Raw genomic sequence first — 19,797 nt, forward strand, 5'->3', positions numbered from 1 at the left:
CCATTGTGTGGCCCGCTCTCTTTTATACACACAGGGAGTCATCTTCCTGAAGCACGCATTCTTGTGGGAGCCAAAAATGCACAAGTGTGTGCTTATGTGCGAATAAAATAGGGCACTATAAATGTTTTAGGGAAAATAAAGCAGGGGAATGAAATACAAAGGCTCCCAGGAGGAGGTGCCTCCACAGGGAGAGCAACGGGGTTCCTGAAAGGATGAGTAAGGGCGGGGCGGCTGCTTCCTGAGTTACAGAAGCCTTGTGGCCACACAAGGGTGGGATATTTTAAGTCTAACTAGACACCCCTACATGAACAGATGAGTCTAGAATCCAGGAGCCACTCAGCTTGCAGACAATAAAGGCAGGCTGGTGCTAGACACGCCTCCATCTTTGAGAACAACTGCTCAAATCCTCTTGGCCCCGCAGGAAAGCATAAGCTCCCCAAGGATTGCTCTCAGTGTGGCCACTGAGCTCCTGGCAGGTCCTAGAGGGAGGGGACATAAAGAGCAGGGACAGGGAAAAAGGGCCAGGCCAGGCCAGGCCTCCACTCACAGGCCTCATGAGGCTATGTGGTATCACCGGGACACGCTAGATGCGGGCCACATTGGTAAGGTCCTCTAATGGGGGAATGACTTGACTTGGCAGGTGATGGCAACTGGGACCATAGTCTGAGGTTGAGTGGGTGGGACATGCTGCTTCATCGGCCTGTTTAGAAGGATTGCTTGGCTGTCGGGTAGCCCTGGGCCAAGGCCGAAGCACGGAAGCCAGAAAGGGCATGGGATCAGGATGCCAAGCAGCCATGAAGAGCCCTACCAAACCATGGACCATTGATGGGTTTCCAAAGGGAGAAGGCAAAAGGGCTGTAGACTTAAGGTGCCAGGCGGTTGCTTATAGCTGAAACCCCTGGGCTGGAAGGAAGGCTTAGCGGCAGCGTGTGCCTCTTCCAGAGGACCCCATTTCAACTCCCTGCACCCGCCTTGGGTGACGCACCATCTCCTGTAACCCAGGAGGTTGGGTCAGCTGTGTCAGCTGTAACCCTGTACCAGCTACGCAAGGTCCCTCAGGCATACCTGATCTCCCCATTCATTGATCACAGGCATGTTAATATCATCGATAAACACGGTCATCTTCCTGCCTCCCGGGGGCCCGTAGGTGCTCCCCATTCTCTTATCCACGTAGCTTTCGATTGTTCTCTGGCGAAAAGGAAACGGTTTGTCACGTGCACGGGATTTCGATCCTTAGAACTAAGTTGTGTTCTCAGAAGAGAATATAATTTGCTAATAACAACCAGGAAGTTTGAGGATAATTATTAAATATGCATCACTTGAATTTAAAGCACGCGCGCGCGCACACACACACACACACACACACACAAAGCGGTGGAAATGTCATCCATCAGAGACTATCAAAGCTGATAAGCTCCCAAGCCCGGCCTCAGTTTCAGCACTAAGCCAAAGCACACTGCTTGGATCCGGCTTCTCACTCAGTCACCAGAGAGCAAGCCTAGGTCTGGAGAGATGCCTCGGTAAGTAAGAGAGCCTACTGCTCTGGCCGGAAACCCAGATCTGCTTTATAGCAACCACACGGCAGCTCACCAATGCCAGTTCTAGGACATCTGGCACCTCCTTCCGGCTTCCTCAGGCTCCCGCATACATAATGGTACACATAAACTCATACATGCATGAGTGTGTGCGAGCCCACACGTAAAAAATAAATAAATAAAATTTTTTTTAAGAAAGCAAATTGAGCTGATGCCACCACCTGCAGCCCCAAACACGTGTTTGAATACACACAAAGAGCAGACTCATTTTACTGGCCGCACCACATTAAACTTCCCGTGTGCTGATCGCCACGGCAAATGGCGGGCTCTACCTGAAACATCATTGGCTCCGTAGCAGAGGAAAAGTTCAGACTCTTGGATAGCTGTACTTCGGGGTCGTATTTCTTCAGATACGCCTTCACCATCACCGTCTTCGCAGTCCCCTGCTCTCCCGTGAGCAAAACAGCCTGCAATTGCGGAAGAACTGTGGTGCCACACCGTGCCTCGAACTAAATACCTTTATGGCTCCACTGGTTATTACTCACCATTCCATGAGCTGATACTACGCTTATTTATTTATTTATTTATTTATTTATTTATTTATCTTGTAATTGTTTTCTGTAATCACACCTCCTTATCACTCCCAGTGAAATTAGATTTAAATGAAAAATGCACACAGCAATATTGAGGGCAGGAAGAGAACACGGTTGGCTGCCCATTTGCATGTCTGTAGGGGTACGGAAAGAGAGCCGGAAGTGTGTCTCTCCAGTGACAGCCCCTCAGGGCCCCTAGGCTGAGTTTTTCTATCCGTGGCATGTGTTTCTTATGCACTTACTTTATGCTGCTTTGCGATGGTGTCTATCAGGAAGCTGGTTCTAATGTTGTCAACGTTTGGAACCAAGATGGATGAGTACTCCGGGATGCTGTCCGTCGGGTAGAAGTAGGGCTGGAGCCTCTTGTTCCAGTGTTCCCAGTCACCTGAGTGGCAGGCAGAATGTCATCTCCATCAAAACCGGCCCTTGGCCGGTTACGGTAAGTGACAGGAGCGATGGCTTAGACCACGTAGAAACATAAAGGGCTTCCCTAAAACACTGACGCGTCTGCTTAGCTAGTGTTCCCACTCAGTGTTGCCAGCGGTTACTTATTCTCTCATTTATTTCTCCCATGAGCATTTGTATATACACATGTATGCGTGTGCGCGTGCGCATGCGTGTGTGTGTGTGTGTGTGTGTGTGTGTGTGTGTGTGTAGGTCAGAGAATAACATCAGGTGTGACTTTTCCTCAAGTGTCATTCAACCATGGATGGTTTTACTTATCTATTAAGTTTTGTTTTGAGTATCTCGTTGGCCTGGGGCTCACTAATAAGGCCAGCCTGATGGCCAGCGAGCACCACAGATCCTCCTGCCTCGTCTTCCCTGTGTTGGGTAACACGTTCACATGCCACACCATCTTTTCTACATCCGTTCTGGGGATGAAGCTGGGGTCCCCTCACCTGCACAGTAAGCTGAGGTTTGCATTACCCACCGAGGTTACCTACCATGTCATCAATGGTAACTTGTATCTTTCTGTATTTTTAATCTCTGATGCTGCTAACAACAGGGTTTATCACATCTCATCTCCTGATCTTTACAAAGAACTGTCTTTTGGTTTCATCCTTTTTCATTGATCTCTGTTTTAATCATTGCTTGCTCTTCTGTTTACTCGGGGATTAGCTGAAACCTTTGTTCTTTTGAGCTGGAGATGGACAGTGCTACAAAGACTCCCGGTTCTGAGCCTTTCGTCGGCTGCAGCGTGGCTGTCAATGTCTCTCTGGTCTTGGAAAGAAGGTGAACCCTGCTTGTCTGAGAGCAGGCTGTCCTCCAGCCGCCAGCTAGGTAAGGCAGGGACCCTGCACCTCCAGCCACCTGTCCACTTCCTGGCCCTCGTTCAACACATCGACTATTGCGGTTTCACTGTCTGTGGACTTGTCGCCCCTGCACGGGTCCCTCTGCTGAGGTGCTGCACCCTACAAATCAACCCCTTCCTGTCCCGCTGAGACTGGCGGTTCTGAGGGGAGCTCACTAAGTGCCTGCCCACCAGAAGCCTCCTCCTCTCATGGCGAGCTTCTCCTCTGCCTTTGTCCAGTGTCTACACACTGTTCCGTATACTGTGTCCAACTTGCTGATTTTAGAGGCTAAAACCCCGACTCTAACTCATCTGGCCTGGAAGCAGGGATTTCTCCATCTATGAATGGAGCAACTCCAAAAGTGCTGATGTCCAGTGGTAACAAGAACTCACACACACACACACACACACACACACGAACACATGCACACATATATTCGTATATATATATATGTATACATATATACTATAAACATCCATATACATAGAGAGGCACATAAAACATACATATATATACAAAACATATATACATACATACACAGAGACATAGACACACACATACATTCAAACATGCATACACACACACATACACACACACTGAAGATTGAGCTGATAACAAACTGAGAGTCCTTTATGAGCACAAAGTATGTAATGCTTTGGTCCACTTCCTGGGCACAGATGCTCAGGCATGCAAATTTCATCAACACAAAATCATTTAGAGTGGGTAAGACCAGAAAGGACCCATAAGATGGCTTGGCAGCCAAAGGAGCTTGCCACCAAGCCTGACAGTCTTTGCGTTCAGTCCCCAGAACCATAGAGGGAGAGGAAAGAAACCAACTGCCAACATTGTCTTCTGACCTTCTGACAGTGACACAATTCCTCCACCTCAGGCCTTTTGAGAAGGCCTTTCCAAACACAGCCACGCACCCCTTCCCATTGGCAAGGCTCCCCCAACACCTCGAAGGTCCCAAGGAAACTCAGAAACTCCATCAGCCCTCTGCAGCATCAGGTGGGCGCAGCTGCCCAGCAGCAGCTTTGGGAAGAGAACCAGGAAACCTTTTTCCTGGAGACTGAGACCCAGCCCTCTGGTTGCTAGCTCCACCCCCCCCCCATAGCTCTCCCGCACCGCCCCCCCCCCCCCCCCCCCGCATTTCCACTCCCTGAGGCCTGTGGAGGTTCCAAGAGATGTACTACAAATTACGTCAGAGGTAAATATGTGAGGGGGGGGGCAGTGGGTTGTGATTTTGTTCTCTCAGGGGCTTCTGAGGAATTGGAGCCTGGTTCTGGACAAAAGCATCAAGTTGAAATGTGTTTGTCCAAAGGAAAGGTGAGCTGGGCCTGCAGGAATGTGCCACACAGCAGCAGTACCCAGCCTGCCGGGTTCCCTCGGTTCATTCTGACATCAGCAACACAGAGACTGGGGTACCGCTCACTAGTTGCTCCCTACGCATTAGGAAGCAGGCGGTGTGCCAGCAATTGCTTCTCGCAGCAGAGTTTTACTTTACTCCAAGTAAAGAACTCAGGAAGGCTGCTGCCAGCTCCCAGCACAGCCACCATGCGAAGCCCCATCTCTGACGTATTTTGACAGCTGCGTTTGTTGATATAGTCCCTGGCTTAGTTCTCAACCCTTCGAAATGTGTATTTTAAAGTCATGTTGCCTGAACCATAATTCGCTGCGCTTACCGTAGTCAGTGACAAAGAACTCGTACATGGTCTGGTGGGTGCCCTTGGGTATCTCTGGCAGGTCTAACTTGCTTCCGTGACCTCGTAAGAAGACTTCCAGTTTTTCTCTGCTCTCCAGCTCTAAAAGGGCTCCCAAACTCCACATCAGGCCAAACACGAACAGCTTGTGCAGATGATCGATGGACGAGACACCGCCTTCTTCCTTAGAGGGGATCAGACCTTCCAGGAGATTGAGAGACTGGAAGAGATTTCAAATAAAATCTTTTCTTTCTTTCTTTCTTTCAATTAAAAAAACAAATGTTCAGGTTTAGGGCTGGAGAGATTAGTCAGAGGTTAAGAACACTGGCTGATCTTCCAGAGGAGCCGGGTTCAATTCTCAGCAACCGCACGGCAGCTTGCAACTGCCTCTACCTCCAGGTTCAAGGTATCCAAAGGCCCTCACACAGACATACATGCGGGCAAAACACGAATGCATGTGAAATGAAAATAAATAATTAAGAAAAAAAAACCGCTCAGGCTTGAATTTTTGAAAGAAGAAGACCAAAAGCAGAAAGGGAAGAGAAGAAAGGAGGGAGGAGAGCAGTATCTCACGACACTGCCTGGTGAGCTGTGTTAGAGGAAAGCCGAGGCTTCAGGCCATGTGAGCAGGGACGGTGCTGAGCTGGGAACCGGCAGTGGCGTCTTCCACCTCAGCTCCTGCCACTGAGTCTCACTTTCCCCATCTACCTCCCCGTCTAGGTGTGTCCTAAGGTCACTTCTGGCTCCAGAGTGACAACACTCGAGTCCTCCTAATCCATCCATGCCTCCTCCCCTGGGAATTCAGACCTCAGAGCCCTCACTCCCACATCATAAAAAAATTCCCTAGACGCTAGGGGCCTCCTCCTACTCTAGACGCACTAGACAAGTGATGAGTGGGTCTAAAGGCGTCACGGGTCCTTCAGCAGTGGAGGCACAAAACACGACGAGCCTTACTTGCATGATGTAATTGCACTCCAGGAGCTGCATCTTGGGGTTGAGGTTTAGTTTCATGTACGTGTACGTCTCCTCGAAGGCCTTGTCGTACAGACCCAGGAACACGGTGGCTTCCTGCTGGGTGCGCCTCTTCAGCCACGCCTGAGGTCAAAGAACAGTGTCTGTGTTTATTAAGAAAGTGCAGGAGGGCTGGGAAGGCAACTCTTATTGATAAAGTGCATGCTCGCTTGACATGAGTTCAATTCCTGGAAGGAAGGAAGGAGGGATGGAAGGAAGGAAGGAAGGAAGGAAGGAAGGAAGGAAGGAAAGCTAGCTGAGTGTGACGGTACATGCTTATAATACCAGCGTTGGGGAGGTGAGGGAAGCCAGATCTTTGGGACTCACTGGCTAGCCAGCCTAGCCTCCTTGACAGATTCCAGGCCATTGACTCCAAAATAAAAAATAAAATAAAATAAAAGGTGTCAACGGCTTGAGGGAAAAACACCCAAGGTTGGTCCTGAGGTCTCCAAATGTACCCCCTGCACATACATACACAGGCATACACACGGGTGCACGCTGGCAGTGTGTAGGGCCCCGCCCACTTCCCGCTCCCACCTGTAATATTGGCCTCCAGCTGAGAGCCGAGCTGCTGATGTACACCATGCCCATCCTCGACACCGTCGCGGGAGAGGCGTTCTCAATGTTGTGTACCTCAAACAGCAGCTTGCAGTTGGGGGCCATGGGGATGCGGTCCCCGTTAGCCAGGGTGAGGGTCTTGTTATCGTCCAACACAGAGTTCAAGTTCTCAATCCAGATGGCGTCCACAGGGCCATCTAAAATGAGGAAGATGTTTTCACCTGCAAACAAGGACAGGGGAGTGAGGGGGGGGGAGGAGACAGGTCGGTTTTCCAGCAGCAAATAACCAAAGCAGGAACCTAAGCGAATGCTCCGCCCTTGTTTTGCAGAGGAAAGGCGAACCCAGAGGGAGGCCCCGTGCGTACCCTTTTTAGCTTTTAATGTCTTCCTCCACAGGGTGGAGAAGATCCCGTCTGTCCAGTCGTTGGTGGCTGTGTCCAGCCTGCCGAACATCTGGGGTGCGGTGATAGCCTTTGGGTTCATTCGCATCTCTCTGTGAGGCCTCCCGCACTCCGTTAAAGACTTCATCAGAATCGTTATGACCATCGTCTTCCCGGAGCCACTGGGCCCGAGAGTCATCAGGCCGTGCCGTACCAGGGAGGTCTCATATAACTGCAAGGACAAAATTGACGTGTGGGAAAACGTAGGTTTTTAAGTCTCCGGCCGACGTTTTGTCTAAGTTAGCCGAAATTTCAAAGGCCTTAAGTAATGCCCAAGTGTTCTTTGTATTATTGGATGCAGCAAGCAAAGCTAGCATCACGTTGGAAAAACAACATAAGTGATTACTTAATGACAACGTGGGACTTGAATTACATTTTAGGAAACTATTCAGGATCTGGCTCTCTGCCTCTTGTGTGCTTGTGTGTGTGCAGTGTGGTGATGTCGCCCCCCAGTGGTGGAAAGCAGCAACGCAAAGCCTCTCTGGGAAGATCCGGGATGCCCCCCACACCTTCCTGGGCCTCCAGAAGCACAGCTTGACTAAACACATTTGTTGTGTGGACATGACTTATTCTAGGAACAGCACAGGGATGGGAAGACCCAAGTAAAGTGCAACAGAGGGTGCTCCTGTGCCCGCACACAAAGTGACCCCAGTCTTCCATCTACTGCAAGAAGTAGACGCACAGAGATGCTGGGTGCATGGGGACAGGAGAGGGGATTCAAGGGCACATACTGAGAACACAGCATCGAGTGAGCTGTGGACGCAGCTCAGTCATAAGACAGCTTGCCCTAGCGTACTTGAAGCCCTTGGCTTTTGATACTCACTATAAGGTGGTGCGTGCCTGTAAATCCCAGACACAGAGGCAGGAGGATCAAGGATTTGGGGCCATCCTCAACTCCGTAGGCTAGGCTATAGATATAATTTAGGTGAGCCGTACACGTGCTCACACTCACATCCACATGCATGCACACACACACGCGCGCGCGCAAAGAAACAGACTCAGGCTCCTCAAGCTCTAGGGCCCCCTGAGGTGTCCGCAGCTGGTAATACTGCCAGAGTGACTGCAAGAAGCCAGCCAGGCCATCACCGCCCATCCCAACTGCTCTTAGATTCTGGTGGCCACCAACCCTTCTCATGAGAGTTAAGTAACAGCTAGAGACCAAATGACTGCCTGATTGAGGAAAGACACGGCAAATTCATTCCTTCTAAAAAAAAAAGGAGGGGGGGGCAGGTGAGATGGCTCAATGGTTAAGAGCACTGGCTGCTCTTCCAGAGGTCCTGAGTTCAATTCCCAGCAACCATGTGGTGACTCACAGCCATCTATAATGTGATCTGATGTCCTCTTCCGGCCTGCAGGTGCATATGCAAGCAGAGCACTGTATACATAATAATAAATAAATCTTTTTTTTTTTTAAAAAAGCACACACCCTTAGGAGTCCCCTCGGGTGACCAGCAGGCATTTTAATTCGGTTTCACCACTTACATCAAAGTAAGTGTCTTGTGGTAAGATCTACTGCCGTGACCTCTGACACGCACACGCACTGTGAGTTTGCGATGTCCTCACCTGCACTAATTTGAGGTTCCAGGGCGGGTGGTTAATCAGACCTTCTAGGTTGACTTGGTTGTCCACTGCAGCCTGCAGTTCCGCATGAGTGCTACTGTCCAATTGTAACCCTGGAAACAGGTCGTTGATCAAGCTGAGGAACAGGGGCTCGTCTTCGTCAACCTAAGATGGCACACGTTAACGCAGACGTACTTAGTCGATAATCACTTCTTAGATAAGTGGGATATCTGCCTTATCCTCCTCCACTTTATTCCCAGGGGGATCACTTCCTAATCTCCGAAGCAGGCTTGCACCTTCTGGGGACCTTTCTCAACATCACCACTGAACCTACATGGCACTCAAAATGCCTTGGCATTCTATAATCCAGCCTTGACCTGGGTTTCATCTTGTTACTTTATCTGCCTCTCACAGGCTCATCTTCATGTTAACCTGGCAATGTAGCCAGGAGTAATGGCACACGCCTTTAATCCCAGCACTCAGGAGGCAGAGGCAGGTAGATCACTGTGAGTTCGAGGCCAGCCTGGTCTAAAAAGTGAGTCCAGGACAGCCAAGTTTACACCAAGAAACCTTGTCTCAAAAACAGATAGATAGATAGATAGATAGATAGATAGATAGAAAGATAGATAATAGATAGATAGATAGATAGATAGATAGATAGATAGATAGATAGATAGGCAGGCAATGTATTGTCTCACCACCATGAAAACAGAATATCGATACCTCACTTACAGTAGGAAATATCCCTTACCCTCAATAACTTCAACCAGTGGTGGCCGGAAAACTCTGCCCTAGCTGTGTCTGACCTTTATTTTTAAGGAGTAGGTTTGAGTATGCTGACTCCAACACTTTACAGATTGCCCTATTCCCTACTTCCAGTTCCTTCTCAATTTCATCTATTCTCTGGAGTTCCCCTGGTGCTTTTTATTTTAAGACTTACTTTTATTTATGTGTCTGTGTGTGGATATCTGCACCTGAGTGCAGTTACCCATGGAGGCCAGAAGAGGGCATAGGATCCCTTGGAGCTAGAGTTATAGGCAGCTTTAAGCCACTGGGCATAGGTGCTAGAAACTGTCCTCAGATATCACACACACACACACACACACACACACACACACACACACACACACACACGAGGGGGGGAGATATATATATATACATATATATATATATGGAGAGAGAGAGAGAGAGAGAGAGAGAGAGAGAGAGAGAGAGAGAGAGAGAGAGAGACTGTCTTGACTGTAAGGAGCAGAGGACCTGACCTCAGCAAGCTGGCCACCTATGATAATGGATGAGTCTTCCCTCAGTTCCCTCACTCAAATAAATGACAGTGGGCCAGTCTGCCATAGAGATGCTAAGAGGATCCAACAGAAAAGCACATGTGAAGAGGATTTGCAAAGCTATGAACTATACAGTTCTTGGTTAGCTTAGAAACTAGAATGTAAACTTCCCACATACCATTCCTTGTCACCTGACTACCCAGACCCCGTCTGCAGCACATCAGCTTAACAGCTGGCTATCACCATAACAGCCACCAAAGGGGTGGGGTCACTCCTTTAATTTCCATATGAACATTTAATATATTTTATTTGGAAATTAAGACATTTTACGTGTAGGGCCAGAGAGACGGCTCAGCAGTCGAGAGAGCTTGCTGCTCTTCCAGAGAACCCCAAGTTGGGTCCTAGCACCCTTGTCATCCAGGTCACAGCTGCCTGTAACTCCAGCTCCAGGGAATCTGACACCCTCTTCTGGGTGCTGTTCACATATGTGCACACACATTCCTCTCTCTTCTTTCTCTCTCTCTCTCTCTCTCTCTCTCTCTCTCTCTCTCTCTCTCTCTCTCACACACACACACACACACACACACACACACACACACACACACACAAGTTCTCATAGTTCCTTGTGAGTCCAGAGCTTCGGGATTAGAATTTATTACCCTGTGAATAATGTTAGAAAATCGCATTGCTGGGCTGCTGAGATGACACAGTGGATAAAGGCACCTGTCACCAAGCTTGGCAACTCGAGTTCAAGCACTGGGATCCACATGGTAGGAGAAAAAGAAGCGCCATCCTGCACTAACGACGTAGCACTACACACACACACATTTGCTCACGTGCACACACACACACATACAATAATATAATTCTTAAGATGTAGTAAGGGGGCCGGAGAGATGGCTCAGTGATTAGGAGTGCTGGTTGTTGCTCTTGCAGAGGACCACACAGTGGCTTTCGACCACCTACAGCTCCAGTCCCTCCGAGGGCACTGTACATACATGGTGCACAGGCAAACCTGTATTCAAGGGGGGGGGGGATGTAGATAAATAAAAATTTTAAACTAAAGAATTTTAAAGGAAACTGGACTGGAAATTTGGAGCAGAAGCCATCTCTCTGAGGACCTGATTTACCATACACAACCAACGAGGGGAGGCACTTCGATTGTGCACCGGTGAAATGCACCCATCGTCTTTGTGGCTATGAATGTTCAAGCTCAACAAAAGTCAGTCATGTGAGTAGAAAGAAACCAGCTCACCAGGATCCTGGAAGAGAGGAGAGTTCAGAGGCACTCACCAGTTTGGAAAGGTTCATGTCCCTTAATCCTCTCATGACCGTGCTTAATTCGCTGTCTTCCGGCCGGGCTCTCTTCTGAGACCCGAGGGTCCTCAACACGGACAGGATATTTCTCAGTCCAAAGTCATAGTGGACCTAGGACAGGGAAAGAGATGCCAAAGATGCTTCATTGAACTGTTTCAAATGTGTGCTCACCCTGTACACATGAGCAGACAGACACTCGGCTGGCGTTGCAGAGTAGCTACACTGTGAGGCGTTGACCGCTCAACTCTTCCCGCTTCCCTTTGAGTGAGAGAGAGATCGTTCCCTCAGAAAAAGCAAAGTAACATGACAGGGTTCAAGCCTTATATGTGGGTTCAGAATAAGACAGCTGGATGCAGTCTGAGAGCAAACAATAGGTTTTAAATGCATAGCCTGTGGGTTACACGTTGACGACTGCATTTGCACAACATGCTTGAACTAACTTCCCAGACAGAGAAAAGGACTGGTGCCTCTGGCAAGTTAGGGATTGGGGAGAGAGGAAGCTCTGCACACTGATTGTGGTGGTGGCTATATTAATCTTCACGTGTGGTGTAAATGCACACACGTGCACACACTACAAGTGCACACATATAATAGGCCAAACTCTCAAACACTCTTGTCCACTGTCAGACTTCAAGTTTTGTTGCTGTACTCCCAATCACAAGATGCCAATACTGGAGGAAGCAGAGTAAAGTTACACATTTGGGCTTTTTTTTTTTTTTCCTATTCCTGAGAATCTCCAAGTATTTCTGAATCAAAAGTTTTAAAATGGGTAGCCAATAAGTTAAGGTCACAGTAAATATACTTAGGAGAAACTCCATGTGTTTGTTTGATCTCACTGATTAGCATCTATCAAGGTAAAATACCCAAGTTAAAACCATGACTGAGGAGTTAGAGGGACAGACCAGTGGGTAAGAACACACACTGTTCTTGCAGAGGACCCAAGTTCAGTTCCCGGGACCCACAGCTGGCAGTTTCCAACCAACTGCAAGTCTAACTCAGGTGGATCTGATGATGCCCTCTTCTGGCCTCTATGGGCACTGCACTCACAGGCACATACCCACACATGCATACACATTTTTATAAAAATCGAAACAAAAAAAAACCTTAAAATCTATACAAGAATAATAAATATGTTCTTACCTGTTTAGTAAGTTGCTCTTCACAGAGTTTATAGAGAACATAAAACTTTTGCGCCAAGATAACATTTTCAAGAAAACCACAGCTTGCAAGTTTAACCCGCATGATGATCTGCAGATTAATACATTTTTAAGCAACTTTAGTGGCTGGGGGTGGGGGGGGAGGCAGAGTAAAGCAGAATACATTACCCTCAGAAGTCCTGGTACATACCTGCCTGTCAGGAACCATCATTGCAACCGTTCTAAACTGGATCTTTAGGTTTTCTGGCAGTTCCTGGCGCCCAGCATAGCCGGGGTTCTAAGAGTTAAAATATATTTAAATTTCAATTATTGGTTCAGTTTTTATTTCCTGGATATAAATACATTTCAGGCACCTAATTCAGATTCTAAAGCAGTACACAAAAAATATTAAATTTATAGAATGCCCTTGCTTTCTCAAAAATGTGTACTGGGCCATCCATATTTAATAGAATTTCATATCATACCTTTTTTAATATATCCATTTTCAAATCATTATTAAAGTCACGCATAGTTTTGCATAGCAAAAAAAAAATGACTCTCACAGTCTAGGAGAAGACAATGGGCATTAGTATAACTTCTTCCTTCAGATTGTAAGATCATGCTCACTCTCCAGGCCCTCTTGAAGGTAGATTAGTTTTTCCCCATGAGACCTGTGTGGGTCTTTTTTTTTTTTTTTTTTTTTTTTTTTTTTTTTTTTTTTTACTTTTTCCTTTTCTATGGCATCCAACAATGACTAAGATGACATACAAAGCTGACCCTGTCTCTTAGCCCCCATCCTAGTCAACCCGTAGTGGGCATGAGAAAGGAAACTCTTTGTGGTTTTAAGCAATTCACATTTGTAAGTGCTGCTCTTACATTCAGTTCCTAGCACACCCACATCATGTAGGTCATGACTACCAGTAAACTTCAGCTCCAAGGGATTCAGCGCCCTCTTCTGGCCTCTACATGCACCTACACCCACATGCACATACCCACACGTAGACACACATAATTAATTTTAAACAATTTTGTATACCCACATGAATAGAGTCCATGACTTTTGGTCCATTTATCCTGTAATACATAGACTGATCTATTGATATCTGCAACAATTAAACACATTGACTTTCATTTAAACCCTGTGTTCTCACCATTGTTAGGAAGATTCCAAATTCTGGATTTAAATCCACACAATCGCCATCTGAGAAAATAAACTGTTTTTTCCTCTCTTTCCTCGCTGTCAAAACTATGTAAATTTGTTGGGCCGCCACAGATAAAACAGGCAATTCAATTCTGTTAAACTCATCAAAACAGCCCCAGGAACCCGACTGTGCAAGACCTGGCACGAGAAACAGTTAATTTGCAAAGCTTCACTTTGTGAGGCACCTTCCTGATAGCAATCACTTCTCCAAAGTGCTTCCCCATAATTGTGCCTAAACACAACTTGTGTAAAGTTTCACATCGGGCTTTTTATGAAGGCATATGTCATTCTTGTCCTGGGGAATGTTTAATTATTTGCATATCATCAGCAAGCAGTGAAAACCGTACAGTGTCGAAAGGAAAGCACAAATATGCCATCGTAGGCAGGTTTCCTGAGAGGTGATCAAGTTGGAGCCTGTCTGTAAGGACCACCTTCAGTGAGCTTGGAGCAAAACAACTCTCTGGTCTCTGGGGGAAATGGCAGATGAAGGGGTGCCCCTCTGCCAGGTCCGATCTGTCTGTTTTCTTTTATTACAGTGAGATAGGAATGCCAGGCTGCAGGTTGAGAGAGAAAATGGCCAGAGGGTTTTTTTTTTTTCTTTCTTTCTTATAAAACCAAGCACAAAGGCAAACCTGGTGAGCATACACGCTGTTCCTGGCAGAGTCTCTAAGGACGAAAAATCTTCATCACCTGCGGCCATGTAAACTGCTTTATCCCTTCTGCCATGAGCTGCCCAGCCCCCTCCTCTCCCGCTTGGGGACTCCCACTCTAACGATGTTGGGATGTTCATATCTGTCCCTCTAATGCTTGTATGTTTCTTTCTGTCAAGCCCTCCATCTCCTCATCTTTTTGCAATGCACTATTTTGACATCTCGGGGGGGGGGGGTAAGGGGGCTATTTTTTTTCCCCCTTGGAAGTCGTAGTTTCATTCTCCTTGTATCCCAGCTGCGGTTTTTCCTCCTAGCAGCCTGTTTTTCTTTAGTTGGGTGAACAGCATAAAGTCTCGAATGTCTCTGAAGCTATTAGTGTCACTGAGTTTGCTTGGCTTTCTTCTGTTTCCTCGTCAATTTTACTTAGCCTTTACTTTCTTTCTTCCTTCCTTCCTTCCTTCCTTCCTTCTTCTTTCCTTTGTCCTTCCTTCCTTCCTTCTTCCTTCCTTCTTCCTTTCTCTATGTGCTTTTTTCTTCTTTGAGACAAGGCCTCATGTATCCCAGACTTGCATTGAACCCACTCTGTAGCCGAGGCTGGCCTTGAACTCCTGATCCTCCTGCCTCTACCAGCTGAGTACTGGAATTACAGGTGTGCACTGCCATACACTGCTGATATGGTACTGAGGATGGAGCCCAGGGCTTCGTGAAAGCTAGGCAAGAACTCCATCATCTAAGCTATATCCCTGGCCCTGGAGTGTCTTCTGGTTACACTGAGATAATGGGGTTCTGATACATTATTTCTTTTTTTTTTTAAGATTTATTTATTTATTATGTATATAGACTTTGTTCTAGATGGTTGTGAGCCACCATGTGGTTGCTGGGAATTGAACTCATGGCCTTTGGAAGAGCAGTCAGTGCTCTTACCCTCTGAGCCATCTCTCCAGCCTCAATACATTATTTCTTAACACAAATGCAAACTCCTGCTTGGGATGCATGCTTCTGGTGCCTCGCAGGAGGGGACAGGAAAGGATGGAGCGCGCGCCCTGGGGCTTGGAACTTGCCACCTGACCCAGCTCCTTGGCCTTCCCTCCCTCGCCAGGGCCCTGACTGCGGATGTTCTCTGGCGGGACTCCTACTTCAGAGAGCTGTGCTACGGAGCCAGTCGGAGCAACGACACTGACGTGCCCTCATATGCGCTGCTTCTCCGTGTTATCTGAAATCACCCCCTGCCTACCCACCTTCTAAAATTTTTCTCAAGAATTCCCCATCTTTGATGGCCAGCCTGCTTCTTGTTTTCCAGCCTTGCCAAGCTTGATAAGAAAAAGAAATCTTCATTTCGGTGGGCTTTAGCACAGCAAAGGGAATTCTATGAAGACCATCTCTCCTCCCTTACCACTTCAGACCGTTACAAATTGATTCTGTCTTCAAATTATTCAATGCATGCTCTATAACACAATCAGTAGTATTGAACCATACTGAATTTATGCTACCCGGTCGCTTTTAATGCGGAAAGATGGCCATAGTATATAAACCAACCTAGTCTAACGATGATAGGGTCGTTTTAGATTTATATCAGAAAACAAAGGGGGGCAATGGAGACTAAATCCATCAAAAACTATTAGACACTTGCCTTTGAAAATCCTTCCCAGGCCTCGGAAATCCATCTGATCTGAGCAGTTGAACACAACCACGTACTTCCCCAAACACCTGCCCATGTCTTTTGTGGTTTCCGTTTTACCGGTCCCGGCGGGTCCTGCTGGAGCGCCTCCCATGTTCATCCCCAGAGCCTGAGCCAGCGTGATGTAGCACCTGCAATGCAGGAAGGAGCCAGCGGGCCTGAGGGCTCAGAAGGGCCCGCTCCACACGGAGCTTGAACCGCCCGCCCACGCACAACACGCAGCCAAACAAGAGACCGGGCGGAAAAACCGAGAGGAAGCCGAAAACATGAAATGGTTCTGCTGCAGTTTTGCCTGGAAGCGGACTCAGTTAACATGGCAGAAGTAAATGATCCAACATGCGGTTTCAGTTGACGCTACAGACCTTTGCTGAGTGACTTCCGTGTACAGCGTACTGAACTGAGTGTGCTGGGGTACATAAACGTGGAAATGATCCACACCTTGCCTGGGGAAAGGATCCGCCATCGACTGACAGACTCGACCAAGAAACTTCACGTTAGGTTCCGTTTCCACGTCTGAGAAACTGGGCGGTTGGCAGGCACTCCTATAATACCCAGGAGGTAGAGGCAGGGGGATGCCTGCCAGTTTCCTACCAGTCGGGGGATACACAGCGAGTTCCATGCAAGCCAGGGCTCCCGAGTGAGACTTTATCTCCAAAAAACCAAAAACAAGCAGAAGGTGATGCTTGCTTCCTTTCACCTCGCTGTGAGTTCTGGGCCACTCTAGTCTACATAAGTGTCAGGTCAGCCAGGGGGTACACAGTGAGACCCTGTCTCAAAAATAAATAAAAGAATAAAACCCAACCAAAAAAAAAAAATCCAAAACACAACGAGACTAAATTAAATGCTATCAAAGGCACTTTCCTTTCTTGAAATGTTATTAGCTTCCTTCATGGTTTGGGGCATTTTTCACTTTCACAATCTCAAAACCATTATTAAATTACTCACAGCAAACATTCGGTCTTGCTTTTACTCTTTCATCCGTTTCTACTTCATAAAACATTAATGCGTTTGTTCATGTAAGCAACAGGGAGGATTATTTCATTGTTCCGCTGCCTTTGATGACCCGGCCCAGACCCAAGATGACAACAGCATGCATTTATGAATATTTCAAGTGTTGTTTTTTTTTTTTAACAGCAGTCTGAGCATAGCATTTAATTACCAAGTGGAGCTGCAAGCACCGGGCTTCCTACCTATCTGTTAACGGGGTGATCACAAGGCGATCCGTGCATCCCAGAAATTCATTTTGGTAAATGAAATCAACATCCGTGATGGACACCACCGTCTGATCCAGATCTTCTTTGAAATAAAATCTGCTCTGTTTCAGCCATTCAAAGTCAGTAACAGACTTGATATGCATTTTTACCTTGGAGGCAGGAAGCAGGAAAAGTTACAAACCGAGGGGCAACAGCCTATAACCTAAGCAGGTGGGTGGTCATGAGTCACTGGTCCAGGAGCCTAGTCAGTCTCTGTTTGACAGTATTTATGGCTTGCCTTCTTTTGTGCTGGGACTATACTGGGTGAACATAGTTAGTAAACATAGTGTCTGCTTTCTGGAGCCTACCAAAAAGGTAGGAGTGGGGCAAAGTCAAGAAATTTCAACGAAATATAAGCCACACTACTAAAGAGAGTCAAGGGAGATGGCCCAGCAGGTAAGAGAACTTGCTGATCTTGCAAAAGACCCAGGTTTGGTTCCCAGCATCCACAAGGGCAGCTCACCTCCGTGGTAACGCCAGTGCCAGGGGCTCTGGCTCCCTCTTCTGGCCTCCACAGGCACTGCATGTACACGGTGCGTGCATGTGTGCACGTGTGTGTGTCTGTGTGTGTGTGTGTGTGTGTGTGTGTGTGTGTGTGTGTAGGAAAATATTCACACACATTTTTAAAAAAAATTTTTTTTACAGAGAAAAAAATTCAAGGCCCATGGAAATATGTAGCAATAGGACCTAACCCGGACTAGGAAGCCAGAAATGGGTCTTGGAGGAAAATATATCTGAAGTAAAAACCTGGCTGAAACAGGAGACGTCAAGCAGGGGAAGAAGAGGCCCAGATCTACTAACGTGTTCAGCAACTGGAAAATGTTCCATCTTGCTGAGGCCTACGCTTAAAGGACAGAATGTGTGTTGGGGCCTTAAAGGGTCACGGGAAGAGTTTGGGAGGCTCTCTTAATAGCAATTAGAAGCCACTGGAGTGCGATAAAGAAGGGATGCACAGCCATGTATACACTCGTGTCTCTCTGCCCTGGCACTACGGTTTGCCTTCCAATGTGACAGGTCTCCAGCATGCACCTGTGAGGCAACAAGCTCCAGGCTCTCACCTCCATGGCTGTGACTTCAGAAACCACTCTGTCACCAAAGAGACAGAAAGCAAGTCAACACTTTTAGGGACCCACTACAGCCACATTCTGAGGCACTTGGTGACTTTCCCCTCTAAGCCTGGAGAACCCTCAGTCCTGCCCACTCTAGGAAACAACCAGTAAGCCAAGTTTCCAGGGGCTCTGACTCCGTCTTCTGGCCTCTTTGGGTATTGCATGCACATGATGCAAATGCATACATGCAGACAAACCCTAATACACATAGGATGTATACCCCCGAGGTCACTTCCAGGTCATTCCAGATGACACTAGAGATGGGCTTCTGAAAATGTCTTTTTTCGGTGTTTGCATGCCCACCTGGACAGGCACCGCTTTACCCACATCTCACTAAGCCTTGCTATTTATAGTCCCGCCGTTTTGAAGCATGACCACGCCCTTCCCTCCAGCTAAGGATTCTGATTTCCCACATTAAATGAGCTTCTCTTGACTTAATATGGCTTGGGTCCAGCCCCAGAGGCCACACCCCCTGACTCAGGAACCACAGCCACAGAGATGCAGTCAGCTAGGAGCTGTCGACAACCCACTAAGGTTGTTAAGAATGAGGAGGGAGGGGAAAGAGAGGGTCGCCAATGTAGGTATCCAATTCTGACGGTGCAGTATTATAGACTTTAAGGATTATACACATAAGAGGCATATATGCCGGCCACGTGACAGTTAAGTTAGGACGCAAACCAACTCCAAGATCAAGAGTGATGAAGACACAAGGAAAACAGTTTCGCTGTTTTGTACCCCTGTTTTGTTTTACTCTTGCCAGCTTTTGTGTTTGTGGTGCTTGGGAGTAAACCCAGAGATTCATAAAGGCTAAGCAAACACTCTAGCTGGGCACAGGGGCACATGCCTGTAATCCCAGTTCTCAGGGAGGCAGAGACAGGTGGATCTCTGTGAGTTCAAGGCCAGCCTGGTCTACAAAATGAACTGTGGGACAGCCAAAGCTACATAGAAACCCTGTCTCAAAAAACCAAGACCAAGCAAACAAACAGAACATTCTACCACTGAACTCAATTCCAGCACTAGAAAAAAATAAAAATCGATTAAAAAAAATCCATTCTATACAGAAAGGCTTTCCTCAGCACTGAGTTTTAAAATAAGTTTCTGCCATGGGGCTTCTATATCAGTCAGGGGTGTATAAACACACCCAGCAGTGTGTTCACAGAAGATGCAAAATCAGATTCCACATCAGCGTTCCTGAGGTGGACATCCTTGATTGTCAACAAATAACTTTGAGTCTGCAGAGGCCGAAACAAAATGCCAAATCATGATTAGTATGATCTGGAGAAACCCTGATTGCTGCTTAGCCCATACTTTTAAAAATGCATATATTCATTTTGTGTGTGCACGCACGTGTGTGCCTACATGTGCGTGCACACCCACGCACGTGTATGCGCAATTGCCCAGAGACGCTAGACAGGGAATCAGATGCCCTGGAATTGGAGTTCCGGGTGGTTGTAAGCATCCTGATGTCCTCTGAAAGAGCAGCA

At 47.3% G+C, this 19,797-nt stretch overlaps 1 protein-coding gene across 3 annotated transcripts in view; it reads right to left on the reverse strand.

Moving 5' to 3' along the window:
• Positions 1 to 19,797, reverse strand: part of DNAH8 (dynein axonemal heavy chain 8) — a 251,771-nt gene that overhangs the window by 117,649 nt on the left and 114,325 nt on the right. For 2 of the 3 annotated variants that reach the window (XM_084754008.1, XM_084754007.1), the window contains exons 45-58: positions 17,142 to 17,314; positions 15,904 to 16,082; positions 13,574 to 13,761; positions 12,634 to 12,720; positions 12,427 to 12,534; positions 11,263 to 11,397; positions 8,693 to 8,854; positions 7,055 to 7,301; positions 6,669 to 6,910; positions 6,075 to 6,215; positions 5,103 to 5,340; positions 2,371 to 2,513; positions 1,868 to 2,002; positions 1,066 to 1,188 (exon numbers count right to left, since the gene is read on the reverse strand). In XM_084754008.1, the coding sequence (XP_084610134.1) occupies positions 1,066 to 1,188; positions 1,868 to 2,002; positions 2,371 to 2,513; positions 5,103 to 5,340; positions 6,075 to 6,215; positions 6,669 to 6,910; positions 7,055 to 7,301; positions 8,693 to 8,854; positions 11,263 to 11,397; positions 12,427 to 12,534; positions 12,634 to 12,720; positions 13,574 to 13,761; positions 15,904 to 16,082; positions 17,142 to 17,314 (2,301 nt within the window). The remainder of the gene's footprint in view (positions 1 to 1,065; positions 1,189 to 1,867; positions 2,003 to 2,370; positions 2,514 to 5,102; positions 5,341 to 6,074; positions 6,216 to 6,668; positions 6,911 to 7,054; positions 7,302 to 8,692; positions 8,855 to 11,262; positions 11,398 to 12,426; positions 12,535 to 12,633; positions 12,721 to 13,573; positions 13,762 to 15,903; positions 16,083 to 17,141; positions 17,315 to 19,797) is intronic. The other variant, XM_084754009.1, reaches the window with a different exon arrangement.

Source organism: Acomys minous (assembly GCF_964271855.1).
Source record: "Acomys minous genome assembly, chromosome: 13".
Taxonomy (NCBI): Eukaryota; Metazoa; Chordata; class Mammalia; order Rodentia; family Muridae; genus Acomys; species Acomys minous.